Source organism: Mchenga conophoros, linkage group LG6, assembly GCF_057382185.1.
Source record: "Mchenga conophoros isolate Kocher_MC1m ecotype Shallow Benthic linkage group LG6, M_conophoros_male_GT1.1, whole genome shotgun sequence".
Lineage (NCBI taxonomy): Eukaryota > Metazoa > Chordata > Actinopteri > Cichliformes > Cichlidae > Mchenga > Mchenga conophoros.
The window spans coordinates 5,478,542-5,495,770 of NC_140531.1; the positions used below are offsets into that span (position 1 = coordinate 5,478,542).

The window sequence follows — 17,229 nt, forward strand, 5'->3', positions numbered from 1 at the left end:
TAAACAATCCACAGTCAGTAATGAAAGCTTCATTACCATGAACATTTCAATTTTTTTCCGTTTTTTTCCTCATTAAATCCTCTCCAGAGGATGATCCATTTCAGTTGTAATGAGCACCACCTTTAGAGAGAACTAGCTCTGCTGAACTGATATGGGAAGGCTTGAAGCACTAAAAGTAAAGTGAGGATAAGCACTGTAGTCAAATGTAGGTCATTGGTTACATTTTTCATGGCTCTACTATAGACTGTCTCGGTGTCTTCTTTCTATGATTACATTCCTAGGGTTAAACTCAGAAACTTTGTGTACTACAGTGAAGATTAGGAGAAATTACTAAGAAAACTAAGAGAAATAACATATATCAGAATACATGTTAAAGAAGAAATCATCCCCGTTAGGAGTTCATTCTCAAAATATGACGTCTTCATTAGCTCAGTGTTTTTTGACACCAAATATAATGTGTTTGTGGGGATTATTAATGATTTGGCTGTAAGAAATATTCCAGAGACATCACAAGATGGCTCTATTTAACGAATTTTTAGGTCTTATTAAACTAACTTCTATTATTTATACAATTAACTTATTTATTTTATTTTTTGCCTGTCCTGTCCGGCAGTGCAGCAGTCAGATTTGTTGTCAAACAAAATCTCCAACAAATCTATTTTCACAAGTGGACCATTACAGCTGCTATGCTTGTCCGCTCGATAGGCATATTTTATTCGATGTACTTCAAACACTATCTATCTCACATCCATGGCCAGTTTAGAATCACCAGTTAACCTAACATAGTAGTGGTAGAACCAAGAACCATCTTGCTGTGTCAACAGTACTAACCACTACATTTTTTGGCATGTTTTTTTCCCAGTCTCAGCCCTGGAGGTGATTAGGCTCATACAGAAGTTTTATGCATGTATGTTGTAAATGACAAATTGCCCAGAAATCCAAGTGACTCGTGGTTTGCAGACATGTAGAAAGCTTTGGTCCTAAATTCAGTTTAAGTCATACTTGAAAATGTTTTCACATCTGGTCAGAGTTTGAGCATTTGATTGTGTTCACGTGATCAAGGCTCTCAAAGTGGTGTTTTGTCTGTCATGAATTTTCTGCCGTTTGATCAATGGATCATGTTTAGTTTTTCTCTGTTGGGAATTTGTGGAGTGTTTGAGGCAGACATAATGTTGTTAAGCATGTAAATGTTTGACTTCACGAGCCAATGGTACTTGAAAACATTGTTGATAAGTGTATAAGGAAAGAGCTTTTGCATGTAAAACTGTGTCACTGTGTGCTCCTTTGTGTTCAGCTCCGCAGAGCATTCAGGAGCATCCGTAATGCTCTGCCTCAGATTTTCTACGTCTTCCTGCTCTTCATGTTCAGTATCCTCATCTTCGCCCTCATGGCGCTGAAGTTGCTGGGCAAACGGTGAGAAAGCTGTACCTTTGTATTCTGAGGTTGGCTCTTGACATCAGTTTTCAAATTCTCTTTAAACTTGTTTTCAGTTAGAATCATTCAAGTTATTTCATTCCATATATGTGACATCTTTTTGGCCTGTTTATTATCTTTTAAAAGGCTGTATTTACATTGCATATAACTTGGGAGTCTTTGAGACCCATGCAACTTGAAAACACTTCCTGCAAAAGCTAAAGCGCTCTACACGAATAATGGGCAGGTAGGTAACAGATGATAGCTTTCAGGCAGTGTAGTGAGAAGCCTGGAATAATGAGAGTAAAAGGGACAATAGTAAGCAGCATACAGACAACAGATTTGACAGACTTGCTGGGTCATTCTCTGACATTTTGTAACAAGCTGAATACATGTAAAGATCTGAGATCCAATCCAAATATATTACCTGGATTTCTTTCTTTCTCTATGTAATAAAATCTTGCATGATGCAACCAGTGAAATTGTAATTTATAACATGAGCTTGCACAGGCAATTGTGCAAACACCCAGCTATGTCATCCATATAAATAAGCAAAGATTTTAAGCTTATGCAACATTTACAAACATGTTCTCCTGGTCAGTCAAAGAGCCACACCACCTGGCGCAGTTAGACAATGGTCAACATTTTCCCAAAGGCTCTACTGAGGCCATGTGTTCTGTTTTTTTGCTTTGTTTTGTTTTTAGTGAAAAAGTAGAGGACTTTTTTGAGTTTTAGCAATAGTTTTTAAGTGTATGTATTTTTTCTCTCTCTCTCTCTAGAGGTTTGACGAACATAAATGGAACACCATATTTCACCAGCTACCTGGAAATCATGTTTGACTTGTACGTCCTCGTCACCACGGCCAATAGCCCTGACGTCATGTAAGTTTGTATTGTAAATCTCAATTTGTGTTCTTTGAGATCAAGCAATTTACAATTATTTCAGTCTTCATGAAGCATGCCTTTTTCTAAAGTACATTAAATCCCTGATTGTGTTTGCATGACGTTACTTTATATAGTATTTACTTTGAGATGATTCAGTTTGTGAAAATACGTGGAAGTCAGATTTTGCGTGTGATTGCAAAATGGAATGTAGTGTTGGTTCATTCCACTTTAGTTTTATGTGCATTTTGTCAAACAATCAACAAAATCAAGTAGACAAAGATGACTATGAAACATGGATGAAAATAGATTCACAGATTAATGATAGATGATTAAATATTTGGAGAGCAATTAAGATGCACTTTATCTCACATACTGTACATATAAAACTGGCATAAATGTCACATTTTTATCCAGATCTGTCTTTTTAATCTAAATTGGACATCTTCACATCATCTTATACATCATTCAGTGGCTCTGACTGAAAGAAAGAAACAGCACTGTTGTTAATAGTGCTTATCTCGTTGAACCAACTATTCCATCCCAGCTGTCATAGGGCGAGATGAACCAACTATTAATATTTGGAAAAGGACAGTTGATTAAAAAAAAATTAGCAGATTTTCTCATTTCTGTTAAAATTTTTGTTCAGATGAAACCCACTGAATGTAATTTGTGTTGCATTCAATGTTGTGCATGTATTCCTTGAATACTGGAATTGTTTATATGATCAATAAGGCATGATGTCTGAACAGCAAGGAGACGACATGAATAACACAATTCAGCCAAACTCAGTTATAATCCTAATTCTCAGATTTTTAATTAGTGTATTTGACATAATGTATTTTGAAACTGTTTGTGAAGTAAAAGTAGTGTTGTTATTTAGATAGCACTTCAAACCACACAAACTCTTGTGTTTCTTTCTGGCGCTGACCTCTTGGTTTGAGAGGGAACTCTCTGAGCTTTACAGAAAAGAAGAAGGAAGTGAACACTAACCGTTTTTCTTCTTCTAGTATCTAGTATCTTTCTATTAGTATCTATTTGTCTTTGTATCTTAGCCTGACTTCTTTTTTTCTGCTTGTTATTGTCAGGATGCCAGCATACAACGCCAACTTCTTCTTCGCAGTCTTCTTCATTGTGTACATCCTTATCAACACTTACATCTTCATGTCCGTCTTCCTGGCTGTCGTATACAACAACTATAAAAAATACTTGAAGGTACAGCCATGTGACCGTTTCCTGTGCATGTTCTCTATATTTTTATAATTTCTTTAAAAAATACCATACTGTGCAAAAGTTTTGAGCCACTCCGCATTAAAAAAAACCCACACACACTTGACACAGGACTTGAGAGATGTATCTGGACCTGCATTTGATTTATCTACTGTTCACTGAAGCCTTATTACAAATAGTCTCAGTGGAAGCGTAGCTATAAAGAAGTCATTCTTAAGAGAGGGAAACCAGGAGAAAAGGCTAAGCTATACCACAGTCCACAAAAACTGAACGGAAAATCAGTGGGACAGGTCTTATGGTATCATAAATCCAAAATGAAATTTTTAATTTAAATCAGTATGTTCAGAGGAAGTTGGCAGAGGGGTACAGTAAGTGTCTATAGCCATCTGTAAATCACAGTAAAGGTTTTGTCCTAGTTTGAGCATTTCAGCCAGTGGTGTTGGGAATCTTGTCAAAATTGATGAAACTATGTACATAAAAATGCACTGTCAGATTTGATTGCAGTACCATCTGGCAGGCCATTTATTTGGTGATGGCTTAATTTTTCAGTATGGCAATGATCCCGAAAACACTGACAATGCAATAAAAGCATGCATTTTTAGAAAAACACATGGTGGAACACAAGCAGTCATGGATTGGCCTCCCTAGAACCAGGACCTCAACATTAATAAAATGGAATTTCCTCCAAGAAGCCTGGAGAACTGTTTATGAAGACTACTTCAGGAAAGCTACAAGGAAGCTTGCCTAGGAAATATCAGGCCGTGGTAAAGAATAAAGGACGTTGGAGCCAATATTGACTTTTAGGATCGTTAGAATTGTACAAAATCACGCAACATTCACACAAGCATTGCCACTCTGATGTATACATCAGAGAACAACTTGGGGTTCAGTATCTTGACTAAAGGTATTTTGACATGCAGACTGAAGCAGCCAGGGATTGACCGCCAAACGTCTGATTAGTCAATGACTTTCCATACCTCCTGAGAAGCTGTGCAAAGGGTTTTGCAAAATACTCTATATGCCATGTAAGATTATATCAATTTATATAAAGTGGCAAGCAGATCTGATTAATATTTGTCAATTCAATCAAATAAGATGTATCCCGAAAGTTCCTTTGTCACAGCAGCACCTGGATCTTGGAATTATTTATTAAACGTACTTATTTTTCTATAAATTTATGTCACATCTTTTGTGAATACAGTAGATTTCCTTTGCACATTCCATGTCATTTAAGAAGAAAATGATCATTTCCAACAGGAAGAGGTACGGCAGCTAGTGAGAGCTAAGAGGCACAAGATGGTGCGAGCATTTGGTGTCCTACAGGAGCAAAGGGAGGAGGGCGGCGAGCCAGTGGTGACCCAGGCCAGCTGGAACCAACTGGTCCGACTGGTCCAACCCAACCTTAGTAATGCTCACAGAGAGCTGCTATGGAGCGTCTCTGATGACAAGAACCAAGGGGCCATTGGTGAGTGATATCCAAACCAACATACACACCTTAAATCCAAAACACGTTTAGGGAAGTTGAGTTTAGTAAAGTTCTTTATAAGTACCCAAGATGGAAGGGATGAGATTTATTTTTCTTTAGCCGGTTTGTTGTCAGCTGTTTAATCTGCATGTCACATGTCTAGTCAGCTGACAAGTAATTGTGACAATATGGAGAGTAACTGAGCATATTTATGTACATTTTCATGTGTTAGAGCTTTGACTTAATTTAAGGAGATGAGGTTGGAGATGAGGAGGAAGAGGAGAGAGCAGTGTTGGAAGAGAAAGGCATAATGAGAATGACATGATGAAAGTATGCATGTAAAAATGTTAAAAGGTCATCTATAGTTTGAAATAACTATTTGTGACCTTTAAAGAGTAAGAAACACAAAGACAAACATTAAACTCGTGGTTAATGCCCCTGAAATTGTAATTTAAGCAAGTAGGCAAAGTCAATAATGTTGTAGGCATTGCAAAGTGTAAAATTTCTGTCTAGCTTTTAATAAACTCCTGGTGCGTCACTATGCAACTTGGCAAAATAGTTCGTTTGTTCCCAGATCCACAGCTAAGAAGCTATGAGAAGAGTGTAATATTCAGCACAAATGAACAAAGCTGCTGTGCAATGCTGCCTTCTTTACATTTTAGCAACATTTCAAGGCCAAACTGGCTCTGTACGACTGAATATGATTGCATGTCACAGATAAACTATGGAACTGCATTACATCTTCTATTATTCTACACAAATATCTCAACATTTTGTATTTGCTTTGGAATAAGGGTAAGGTTATGAATAAGATTAAATGTACATGCATTTTAATTGCTTAGAGCCGTAGGTGACCAGGTTGTCTCACAGTTTTGCGTGTTCATGTGTAAACTGAGTACAGCCTGCATGCCCTAAATCTACCTAAAGGCCATTAAATTGTCACCAGTCCAGTCTAATCCTTGAAGCTGAGGCATTGTTCAGATGTCCAGTATCATTCAGCTCTGCATACTCTGCTGAGTCAGTGTCTTCACACTCATCTTCCACATGAAGGAAGTCAAAATGCATTATCATTGAGCATTTCTATTTTTCCACCAACCACAACATCTGATGTTATACAACCCAACAAGTAAAAAAAAAAATCTAATTGATCTTTACAGTTATACATATTTCCCTGTGTGTGGTTGTTATCCCTGAATTCCTTTAATGATTTTGTCTCTATCAAGTTATTTACTACTGCCTCTTATGCAGGTTTTTATTTTATTTTATTATTATTATTTTTTTAAACCACAACTCTTGGTTTTTAACCTCTGCTTTATGAACACGCAGTGTGTGTGACTTTGCACTTGAGCAATAGCATGAATTTGCTGTTTCTGTTTTCTTCTTCCTCACTGTGAAAACCATTTTTGTGCTATGCTTTAGACATCCTTTCTAAAACTATAAAACTTTGCATTTTCACATGGGAGTCTTGCTTACAGAGCAAGCCTCAAGTGGCAGTTAGTTACTTCAGTTTTTGGCATTTTGTCTTCATTTTTCAGTCTTGCACAGGGGATAAAAATTTCCAAAAATGCTGCTATATACTCGAAGGAAAAATGAAAACAGTTTTGCGGTGCGTACTGCAATTCCTGCATTTAACAAACAGAAGGTTGTTACATTAGGTCAGGGGTCGGCAACCTTTCTGATCATGAGTGCCATATAATATTTCCTCAGAAGTCAATGTGCCATATGATTGCATTAGCAATAAATGTAATAACGCTCTATATTAACAGTTACACACTATATACAGTGTTGGGAAGGTTACTTTTAAAATGTATTCCATTACAGAATACAGAATACATGCCCCAAAATGTATTCTGTAACGTATTCCGTTACGTTACTCAATGACAGTAACGTATTCTGAATACTTTGGATTACTTAATATATTATCATGCTTTTTCCAACAACGTGAATGTACTATTGCTGTGTGATTTATTACTATTACTGAAGGTCCGCGACTCCGAGCTGTAGTAAAGGGACCTCTGACTAATACGGCGGGGTCCCTGTCGGCTCGTAGCCGAAAAATAGCTTTACTTTGTTGTGTGGGTCAACTTTTCTTGCGAGAGACAGAGAGAGACGTTGAAAGACTGCTCCAACGGAACTTATTGTTTTCGGAGGAAAACACGAACACAGTGTACAGTCGAGTCTTAATACCTTACTTACAACTGGGCTCGTCAGGCACTCTTCTTGGCTGAAGTGGTTATTATTATATTTACATGTTTCCAGCTCCCGTTTTTCCTCGATGACAGCTCGTACCTTTCCACTCCCCTTTTTCTCTCTCCTCGCGCTCACAGACACATAACGTGTATGGCAGTCCATTCTCCCTGCAACACGGACTACACTGAACATGATGCTACATTCTTTAGAGCTATGCTTGTAGCATTCTGCCTGTTAGCTTAGCACAACAACAACAACAACGAAAAGGCGCTCTCTCACCCAGGAAACACACAGTCGCAGAGAGAGAGAGAGAGCGTCGCCCTGTAACCATGGCAACCGTAGCGCTGCCGCCTGGAACAACAGCACGTAGCTGTCAAACAAAACCCAAACACTCCTGACCCGCGACAAAATGAAACAGGAAAGTACCGCAGTGTAATCCATTTATTTCAACAAAGTAACTGTATTCTGAATACCACCTTTTTAAACGGTAACTGTAACGGAATACAGTTACTCATATTTTGTATTTTAAATACGTAACGGCGGTACATGTATTCCGTTACTCCCCAACACTGCCTATATAGAACCACTTTATAGAATTATATTTGTTCACAGATGTTGGCAGCTGTCAGCGAATAGTTATCAGCTATTTTGAAACAAAAAAAGACTTTTTATCCATAACAGCAAATGAACTGTACAACAGAAAATGCAAATGCTATTTATGGTCTCCTCACAACAGTAATAAGAAAAATAAACTGGGCCAATATGGCATGTTTGTTAATACAGAGACACACATGTTAATATGATCTCTGGTCTCCCACTCAGAGACACAGGTCTCCGAGTGTCCAGCATTCAGACGGCTACCTGAGGACACTCATGTCAGAGAAAATATGCTCACACTGATATGCAGAGCCAAATACTGTCAATAAGGCCTCTGCAATGTTCTGAAGACATTTAAACTTGTCCAGCAGGTGAACATGCAGCTCCATGAACACGCACAGCTGTGGATTCCAGCTGCGTCTGTAGTTCTGCAAACTTTGACCCCCACAGACTCGAGCTTTTCAGTTCAATCAGCTGCATTTCGATGTCCTCTGTGTCCAGCCAGTTAATGCAAGACAAACCCAGCTGCTCATTAAAGCTTTCTGGTTTGATCAGAAAAGAAAACATTGGTCCATACACCTGCAAGTCCCGAAAACGCATTGTGAATTCTGTCTCGAGTCTACGGATTTCCGTGGTGCTGATGCTGCACTGAGCAGACAGCTCCTGAAGCATTTGAAGTGTTGGAAAGTGGAAATTTCAACATTGCTCAAAAAAACTGCCAGCTAGCAACGTCCCTCTCACCAGTAGGCAAAGTGATTTTTAGCCAATTACAAGTTGAATCTGGTAGTTGGGGTTGTTAGCTAAGATACCATCATTAAGAAGCAGCACAACTAATGTGTCTATGCGAGCTAATTTGTGATGTACACCGCTGGCCCGGCCATTTTTTTTTTTTTAAATGCACCTGCTCAAATTAATTCCCTGTGTGTCGTGCCTAGGGCTGGACTGGGACAAAAAAATCAGCCCGGGCATTTTGACTAGAGACCAGCCCACCAGGTATTATAGGAAAAGCCATAAAGCCTTTGAATGAAAACAAACGCTGTTGTGACAGTGATGTACTGTCTCATTGGTATGATTTCTATACATTTTATATCAGATAAAAACTTTGGTTGTAAGATTCAGATAATTATTTATTAAAAGCGAGACATCTGAAATGAGAATAAGAAAGAAAAGTATTTCTTTGTTCCCACCTCTCCCTGTTAATGCCCCCCCCGGCAACACTTTGCTAGACCCGCACCTGCACAGTTACCAGCTGTCAGCTACATAGAAAAGGATCCTGGTGTTATTTGTCTCTCAGAAACAGTTCATAACTTCCCTTCAACTCATTCATGTCACCTAAAAGTTAAACCTGTTTCTCCATCACCTGTTCAGCTCTGATGGTTCAGTAAGGACATCTCCTGGTTTCATCTTCATGTTTCCATCTCACCAGATAACCAAACCATATCATGACCAGCAGCTTTACAGCTGTGGCTCCAGCAAACATCAGCTGATACTAGAAATTAATATGAAATTAATTCTAACAACAGCTGATCAAGTTTAAAAGTGCTGCTGTTGTTTAGCGCGACATCCACTGGTTTCCTCTTTCTGGCACAAAGTGATAAACAAACAAGAGAGAAAAGCCGATCAGCTGATCATGGATCAGTTTCATGATTGAAGTAGAAACAGGAGAGGGAGGGTGAGAGAATGAGAGAAGAAGAAACCGCTGACAGCGTAAACACACAGAATAACTCCAGCTTTGAGTCTTTTTCCATTGTAGCTGAAGTACGGGACAAACTGTGTTCCTTCTCAGCTCAATATGAAATGCGTAATATTTTCAATGAACGAGGGACCATTCCATTTTTAAGGGACTGTTGGCAACTCTACTAACTAACCTTTATGAATAAAATAAAATTCACTATCAGTAACATCATAGCACCCGCCCAGCTGTATAGAAACTCTGTCATGCTAGCTAGTACGCTGTACGAGTTATTGTAACTGACTGTAAAAATTCAGCATAACGAAAATAAACTCCACCTAAACTTGGTTTATATCTGACCCAGATAGACTGCAGGTCATACCGTCTTACCTGAAGTTCAGTTCACCTGACACTCGGACCGGCGGCCGCCTCGGGTCTCTCCTTCTCCTGCCTCCCCTTTCCCTCATCCACCTGCTGGCCTCTGTGGAAGCTCCGCCATAGCCACCACCAAACAACTGAGTTATTTTTACGCATCGGCCAGCATGTGGCCAATCCACCACCTTTCATTGTTCATGCCGTTACAAAAAGAACAAAAAAACAAAAAAGCATCGGCCCATAAAAATGAAAAATCACCATCGGCCCACCGGGCCCAGCTATGGTCGTGCCATCAGTTAACCCAGTGGTTCCCAAACTTTTTCTGCTGGGCCCCCCTTTGTTTTACAGAAAAATGTTCGCGCCCCCCCTCACAGTGTGCACACACACACACACACACACACACACACACACACACACACACACACACACACCCATATTTTGCTCAATTGCGGTTTATTTCACACCTCAAACATTTAGTGATCTGTAGGTAGTAAGAAAATAAACTACTAACTCTTTTACGCTACGTCCGCACCTACACGGGTATTTTTGAAAACGCATCTGCTCCGTTCACACGTAAACGGCGTTTCGAATCACCGAAAAAAAAATTTTTTTAAAACTCTTTTTTTCCGTTTACCTGTGGACGAGGAATACAGAGTTCTTCACGCAACGTTTATGGTATGTGCCTTTTTTCACGTCAGCTGTGCGCCTCTCTGTGCAAAATAGGTTTAAAAACATAAACAGCTGTGAGATCCTGTTTGTCCCTGATTTGAACTGGGGGAACAAATCCTGGCAGGATCAGCCTGATATTATTTATATCCCGCTGTAACTTTACTGTATAAAGAGCAAACATCTCCAACATGTCAGGAGTAGTTAGTCATTACAACAAGTGTTTGTGAACTAAAAATCAAGAATGTGGGATACTGTTTGTCCGTGATTTGAAGAGCCCAGCTGTGCTCCTGACGAAGGGAAAACCAGTCCTGCAGGGAGACCTACCTCGGCACTTGTGCAGGTGAAACCAAAGGGAAGACATGCTTCACCATATTTTCTAGTCTTTGGCTTAGAATGAAGTTGGTTTGGAAACATATTCAGCGATGCTTCATCTCCTGCTTTGCGTTTGTGGGCGCCTCATGCTAGCAGTGTCCAAGTGTTGTTGTTTTTTTTTCCCCCTCTTCATGCCCCCCCCCCCCCCTGCAATGGCTCTGCGCCCCACACTTTGGGAAGGTCTGAGTTAACCCTTCGCGTGAGCTGGCACGCGTGCCCAGGGTTGCCGACCCCTGCATTAGATGATTCATTTAAAATAGACCTAAGTTTAAGTTTTTATATCTTTGTAACGTTTTTGATTACAATTCTAGGATGATTATTTTACAGGTAAGGTGGCATTTGTCCAGCTTGCTGACCTCTTGAATATTGAAATAATAACAATTAAGTCAAGACCTCATCCACTTCAAAGTTTGTGCCCTTCCCTCTACCAGTCAGCCCCCAGCAAACTCCTATGCCAACTGGTCCAACACCGGTAAGATACAAATTCAACTTTGAAACCTTCTTTTTTTTTTCCTCTGATTTTGATGTAAGTAGTTACAAACACAGAACTATATGTGTTCTTTTCCAGGGCCTTTGTTATGGTATATGACCTGATCATACTGGTGAATGCTGTTTTCATCGGTCTTGATGAGGAGAATCCAATGATTGCGAATTCAGAGTGGGTTTTTCTGGCTCTGTATATTCTGGAGATTCTGCTGAAGCTGTATGTGTTTGAGCCCAGAGTGTTCTTCTCCAAACACAGTTTTTGGAACTGGTGAGAACAAGTGTATAACATTATAATGTCATTAATGTGCTTTTGACACTTTGTCTTTACTCACCAAAGATTCTGAATCCCCAGTACTGATTTATCTACAGACAGCTTAAGGTACATTTTAACAGGTGTTCATGTGGAATCAGAGATCCAGACATTACACAGCACCATCTATTCATGGGTGTGATCAAGCTTTTTCAGTGAGGCAGATGGTTTAAAAAAACAAAAAAAATCCACTGTGCAGATCAAAACCAACAGTGTAATCCAAGTCTGCTTGCTTAATACACAAAAACCTTACGTAGACATTTATAAATTAACATGTACTGTATTTGTGTGTTATGTCAAATGTTTAATTTCTTAAAATATGTGTATAGTATTTTTGAGTATTTTTTTAATATAACAAGTAATGGAAGTATTTAAGTGAATCAAATCTAAGATCAACAAGTTGTGTTGCATGAATTTCACACAGCTTATCTACATCCCAGATTATAAGTACAAGGTATGTGACATGATTTAATGTTTCTTTTACATTATCAGCCGCTTCTTTTACCTTCATACGCCTTCAAGTGCTTCGACCAAGTCATTGATGCTCAGCGGGTTGTTTATCTACTCTTTTAAGCTTTGGGAAGTGAACTTTTCCTAATGATGGAGCTTAGTTTAATGTCAAAAGTAAAAACAAAATATCTCCAAAAGTTGATTCTGTTCATCTGGACGTAGCGTTTTGTCCCATATGGAAAAGATGTATATAAATCTTATAAAGTTTTTATCTGTCTTGTATGAAACTTGTATGAAAAGCATACAAGAGTGAAAACACATAAGATCCCTTGAAAAATTATATAATGAAACTTGTATGTTTTGTATACTTACTAAAAAAATATATGAAAGTAATGAGAAAGTGGCCACTTTCATGAGTAAATCATATATGTTTTTACTATTTCTTTTCCATATGGGGTGGGAGAAACGTTTCGTCACTCATCCAAGTGACTTCTTCAGTCATCACTTGGATGAGTGACGAAACGTTTCTCCCACGAAACGCTACGTCCAGATGAACAGAATTAACTTTTGGAGATTTACTTTCCTGGATGATTGAGAATGCATCAAGACATAAAAACAAAATATGTTGTCGAACATAGGATAAAGGGTAAAACTAAACAAGTGCTCAATAATGAGAAATATAATAATAAAACAAAAAATAATAATATATAACAAAAACCAGCAACTGGCTTACTTGGGTTATGCAAGTTATATAAAGCTTAAAGTTTAATAGAAATTCTACAAAGACAACTTCAAGTGATGACACTGGGAAATCTGATTGTGTTTGAATAGTGTGTAAAGGACAGTGTGACAATTTGTTATTTAAGAACAACAAGAATTGGACAGACTGAAAAGTCTTTGTACACAAGGGAAATTTCTATATTGAAAATCACCATCATTGAATTCAATCCACAAATGCGCGCACATTTGTAGACCTTTTCTGAACTTCAAATGAACTTCAGTTTGGTTTAATCAGAAAAAGTGAAAATATTAGTTTTTGATGTAATTGATAAACCTAAAGCAGGCAGATCCACTCACAACTAAACTGAAAAGAAAAGCGCAAAACAAAACATGGTAAAATGGTACAATGTACAAAAATGTTCTATTTAAAAAACAAAACAAAAAACCAACTTTTTTCAGTTAAATTTAGTTTATATTACAGTGAGGAACATCAGTATTTGAACACTCCACTCAAGTTCTCCCAATTAGAAATCATGGCGGGGTTTGAAATTCACATTGTAGTGCCACTGTGAGAGACAGCATTTAAAAACCAATTCAGGAAAACACATTGTGGTTTGTTTGTTTTTAAATAATTTATTTGTATTGCACTGTTGCACATAAGCATTTCAGCTCTTTGGTCTTGCCCATGGTAGTAGTTGGAGTCTGACTGACTGTGGGGTGGACAGGTGTCTTTAAAGAGCTCAGACAGGTGTTACTAATTTAATAAGTGGAGTAGAGGTGGACTTTTTAAAGGCATAGCAACAGGTCTTTGAGAGCCGGAATTCTTGCTGATTGCCTGGTGTTCAAATACTTATGTACAGCAGTGCAATACAAATAAGTTCTTTAAAAATCATACAATGTGATTTCCTGAATTGTTTCTAAGTGCTGTCTCTCACAGTGGGAATGTACCTACAATGTGAATGTCAAACCCCTCCATGATTTCTAAGTGGGAGAACTTGCAAAATCGCAGGGTGTTCAAATACTTATGTTCCTCACTGTATTTGCCAGTTAATTGCCTCATTTTCATGACTTTTTGCACTTAGTGGCCACTTTATTGGGTATGATATTATTGTGTGTGTGTGTAGAATGACAATAGGTTTGTCTTTAGATCCGTCTTGGTGCACCTAATAAAGTTGCCACTGGGGTTTTAAGCTCTGATCCTTCTGAAGGTTTCTTGCTGCAGCTTTTGGAATAGTTTTTGTCTTCATTGTTTCTTATGCTATCATTTCTTTTTTACAGTAGTGTTAGATTTTGCTACTGAGCAGTGTAGCTGCGATAACTTCCGTCAAAAAAATATTCAGTATTGTGTTTGTATATTTTCTGGATAAATTGCTAGACCTGGATCCAGTCCATGAATGAAAGCTGCTTGTTAGGCTCAAATGGTTTCTTGTTCTGTTTGCTTCCACACTCTGCAGCCTCCTGCATGTGCTTGTTAGTTTTAATGTTCCTTAAATTTGAAATACTTGGATAAGAATCAAAAGATAAAATCTTTTGATTCTTTTACAACGTGAAGATTTTCTCACACTTAACTGATGCTGAGAAAAATGGTCGTTTTATTTACATTCATGGTATATTTGTGTTTTTTGACACGTTGGTGGTGTCAGACTGACGCCATAAGAAAAAAGGGTTTTGTTTTCAGCATCCTCGTTCATAGCATTTCTGCCTAAATTAAAGTTTGAATTTTTTTTGATTTCTGTTTTCTGTCTTCAGGTTTGACACAGTCATTGTCATCTCTGCTCTTATTGCCACCATCGTAAACTCTGTGATGAAGTCATGTAAGCGTTTCTAATTAATGTTAAGCTTTGTTCCAACAGGGTCAAAATCAAGGTCAAACTTAACCCTTGCCAAATTTACATCTGGCTGGCACATCACTTTTTGTTTGTTTGTTTGTTTGTTTGTTTGTTTGTTTGTTTGTTTGTTTGTTTGTTTGTTTAATGCAATCTGTTTCACCACTTTGAATGTACACACCAGCATGGAGTCGGGGAACAGAGGCAGAAAATCACTGAACTGAAAACAAACATGCAACTACAACAATAACAAATTACACGGTGTAGCTATAAAGGCAAATTTCGCCATGGTAGCGTCATCAAGTGTAATGTAGTCACCCCCCCCCCCCCCCCCCCCCACAACTACATTAATTGTGCAGTACAATTTTAACCAAACAAAACAAACAAACAAAAAATGCAGACTAACTAATATAATACAAATTAAAACTTTGAATATGCAAATTCACAAGTTTGTTGTTGTTTTTTGTTGTTGTTGTTTTTTTAAACAGTTTTGAAAATTGAGTTCTAAAATACTAAAGTATAAATGCTCAATTTCCCCCCAAAAAGGATTTCATGAGTTAGCCTTTAAAGCTCCTGCTGTTCTGGTCTCTGAACTGTTGATAGTACAATTCAACAAAACTTAATTACTCACATTTTAGATACATCTTTGAATGTTTACTTTGAGTGTTCATGTCACTGTCAATCACAATAACTATTTTAAAACACAGGATGATACAAGCTATTGGTCTTTGTTAATTCATTAATTTGTTAATTCCGTTTGCATTATAGCGAGTCATTTCTCCAGCCGACAAATCTTGGACATTGTTTTCATTCTACGAGTCCTCAGACTGATACGGGTGGTGGACAGCATCAAAAGGTTTAACTACATTTCTTATTCATTTATTTATCCTTGTATAAAAATCATCTGTATTTGTGGTGATCCTGCAGTAATCCTTAGATGCATCAAATGAAAAATGGATGTCACAGTAGGAAGGCATAAGCATGTTGCTTTACTAACAGTGAGGTCTATTTTCTTGCTAGGTTTCGTACAATCATCAACACCCTGATCAGGATTGGACCAGCAATCCTCACATTTGGACAGCTTATCATTGTGAGTTTGTGACAGCAGGCTGGTTTGTCATAGTAGCATTTGTTAACAAACACTAAAACAAAGCACAGCTGATGTTAGCCGCCCTAATGATGGTTCTGTCTTAAAAGATCCATCACCAATATGAGGGCAACCTTCAGTAGAGACTTCACTCTAAAACAGGGATGGGCAACTCCAGGCCTCGAGGGCCAGTGTCGGGCAGGCTTTAGATCTCACCCTGGGTCATCACACCTGAATCAAATGATTAGTTCATTACCAGGCCTCTGGAGAACTTCAAGACATGTTGTTAATTTAGCCCTTTGAATCAGCTGTTTTATATCAAGGACACATCTAAAACCTTCAGGAGACCTGCCCTCGAGGCCTGGAGTTGCCCACACCTGCTCTAAAACATAGTGAGGACCAGCCAACCTACAAACGCTGCATTATGCAGAGCCTCAACCTGCTGAGGGGTCTGAAAACTGAAGCTGACATTATGTTTGTGAAGATGGTTCTGTCCGTTGTGGTGTTCCTCCACAGGTGGTGTACTACATTTTTGCCATGGTGGGGATGGAGCTCTTTAAAGGGAAGGTGACGTTTTATGAACAGAGCTCCACCGATCCAGCAAAGGCATATTGTGGTAATCCTCTGCTGAATGGAACAGACTTTGCAAAGCTCAACTACTGCAAGAATAACTTCAATGATGTGGTCTCCTCCTTCATCCTGCTGGTTGAGCTTACCGTGGTCAACCAATGGCATGATATCCTTTAGCTGAATGTCTCAGCATTTTCTGTGTTTAATCTCGTTTTCAGTTACCAGCAGCGATTTGAATTTTTAAGACATCTTCAAAACTACAAAAACTCCCCCCCCCCCCCTTTTTTTTCTCAGTGACTTTCATTCTACTGCAAATAAAATCATCTGCATTTATGAAATGTTTGAGAATAATTGCGTTGCCAGGTTTGATTCCTGTTTGTGTTATCATTTCTTAACAAGACTCCACTTCTCAGCAGCGGCTTTGCCACAGTCACCCACATTTCGGCCAGGATCTTTTTTGTCCTCTTCCACGTCATAGTCGTCATCGTCATTCTCAAGTAAGGCTAATGGTGTCGTACTTTCATCACTGGTGTGGTGTCAGCCACAAAAACAAGTCCTGCTGTTCCCATAATCTAGAAGAATATGTATAATTATTTATATTTACGTCTGACACATTTTAACCACTAGATGCTTGAAGGTGAGTTGCACTGGGTGTTTTATCATAGAACTCTATAAAAGTAGAGTTTCCCCCTCAAACAGAGTCCTAGAAGTAGGCAACTCACTGATTCACAGTTCAAAAATATTAATTACCTGTTGCAGTCCTTCAGATATCCATTTTAGCTCCTTTCTCTTTAAGTGAAAAACTCCATTTAAACCACCTTTTTATCCTCCTATCCACCTTTAAACCTCACCTTTTATCTTGCGCTAATAACTCGGCCTACTCTGACACCTTTATTTAAACAGTAGCCATGTTTAT

At 38.5% G+C, this 17,229-nt stretch overlaps 1 protein-coding gene across 1 annotated transcript in view; it reads left to right on the forward strand.

Moving 5' to 3' along the window:
- tpcn3 (two pore segment channel 3) overlaps positions 1-17,229 on the forward strand; it is a 31,562-nt gene that overhangs the window by 6,888 nt on the left and 7,445 nt on the right. Inside the window, exons 6-16 of the mRNA XM_085275958.1 lie at positions 1,295-1,413; positions 2,193-2,294; positions 3,383-3,509; positions 4,782-4,989; positions 11,192-11,336; positions 11,433-11,618; positions 14,580-14,644; positions 15,425-15,512; positions 15,677-15,746; positions 16,260-16,479; positions 16,720-16,810. Coding sequence (XP_085132084.1) covers positions 1,295-1,413; positions 2,193-2,294; positions 3,383-3,509; positions 4,782-4,989; positions 11,192-11,336; positions 11,433-11,618; positions 14,580-14,644; positions 15,425-15,512; positions 15,677-15,746; positions 16,260-16,479; positions 16,720-16,810 — 1,421 coding nt within the window. The remainder of the gene's footprint in view (positions 1-1,294; positions 1,414-2,192; positions 2,295-3,382; positions 3,510-4,781; positions 4,990-11,191; positions 11,337-11,432; positions 11,619-14,579; positions 14,645-15,424; positions 15,513-15,676; positions 15,747-16,259; positions 16,480-16,719; positions 16,811-17,229) is intronic.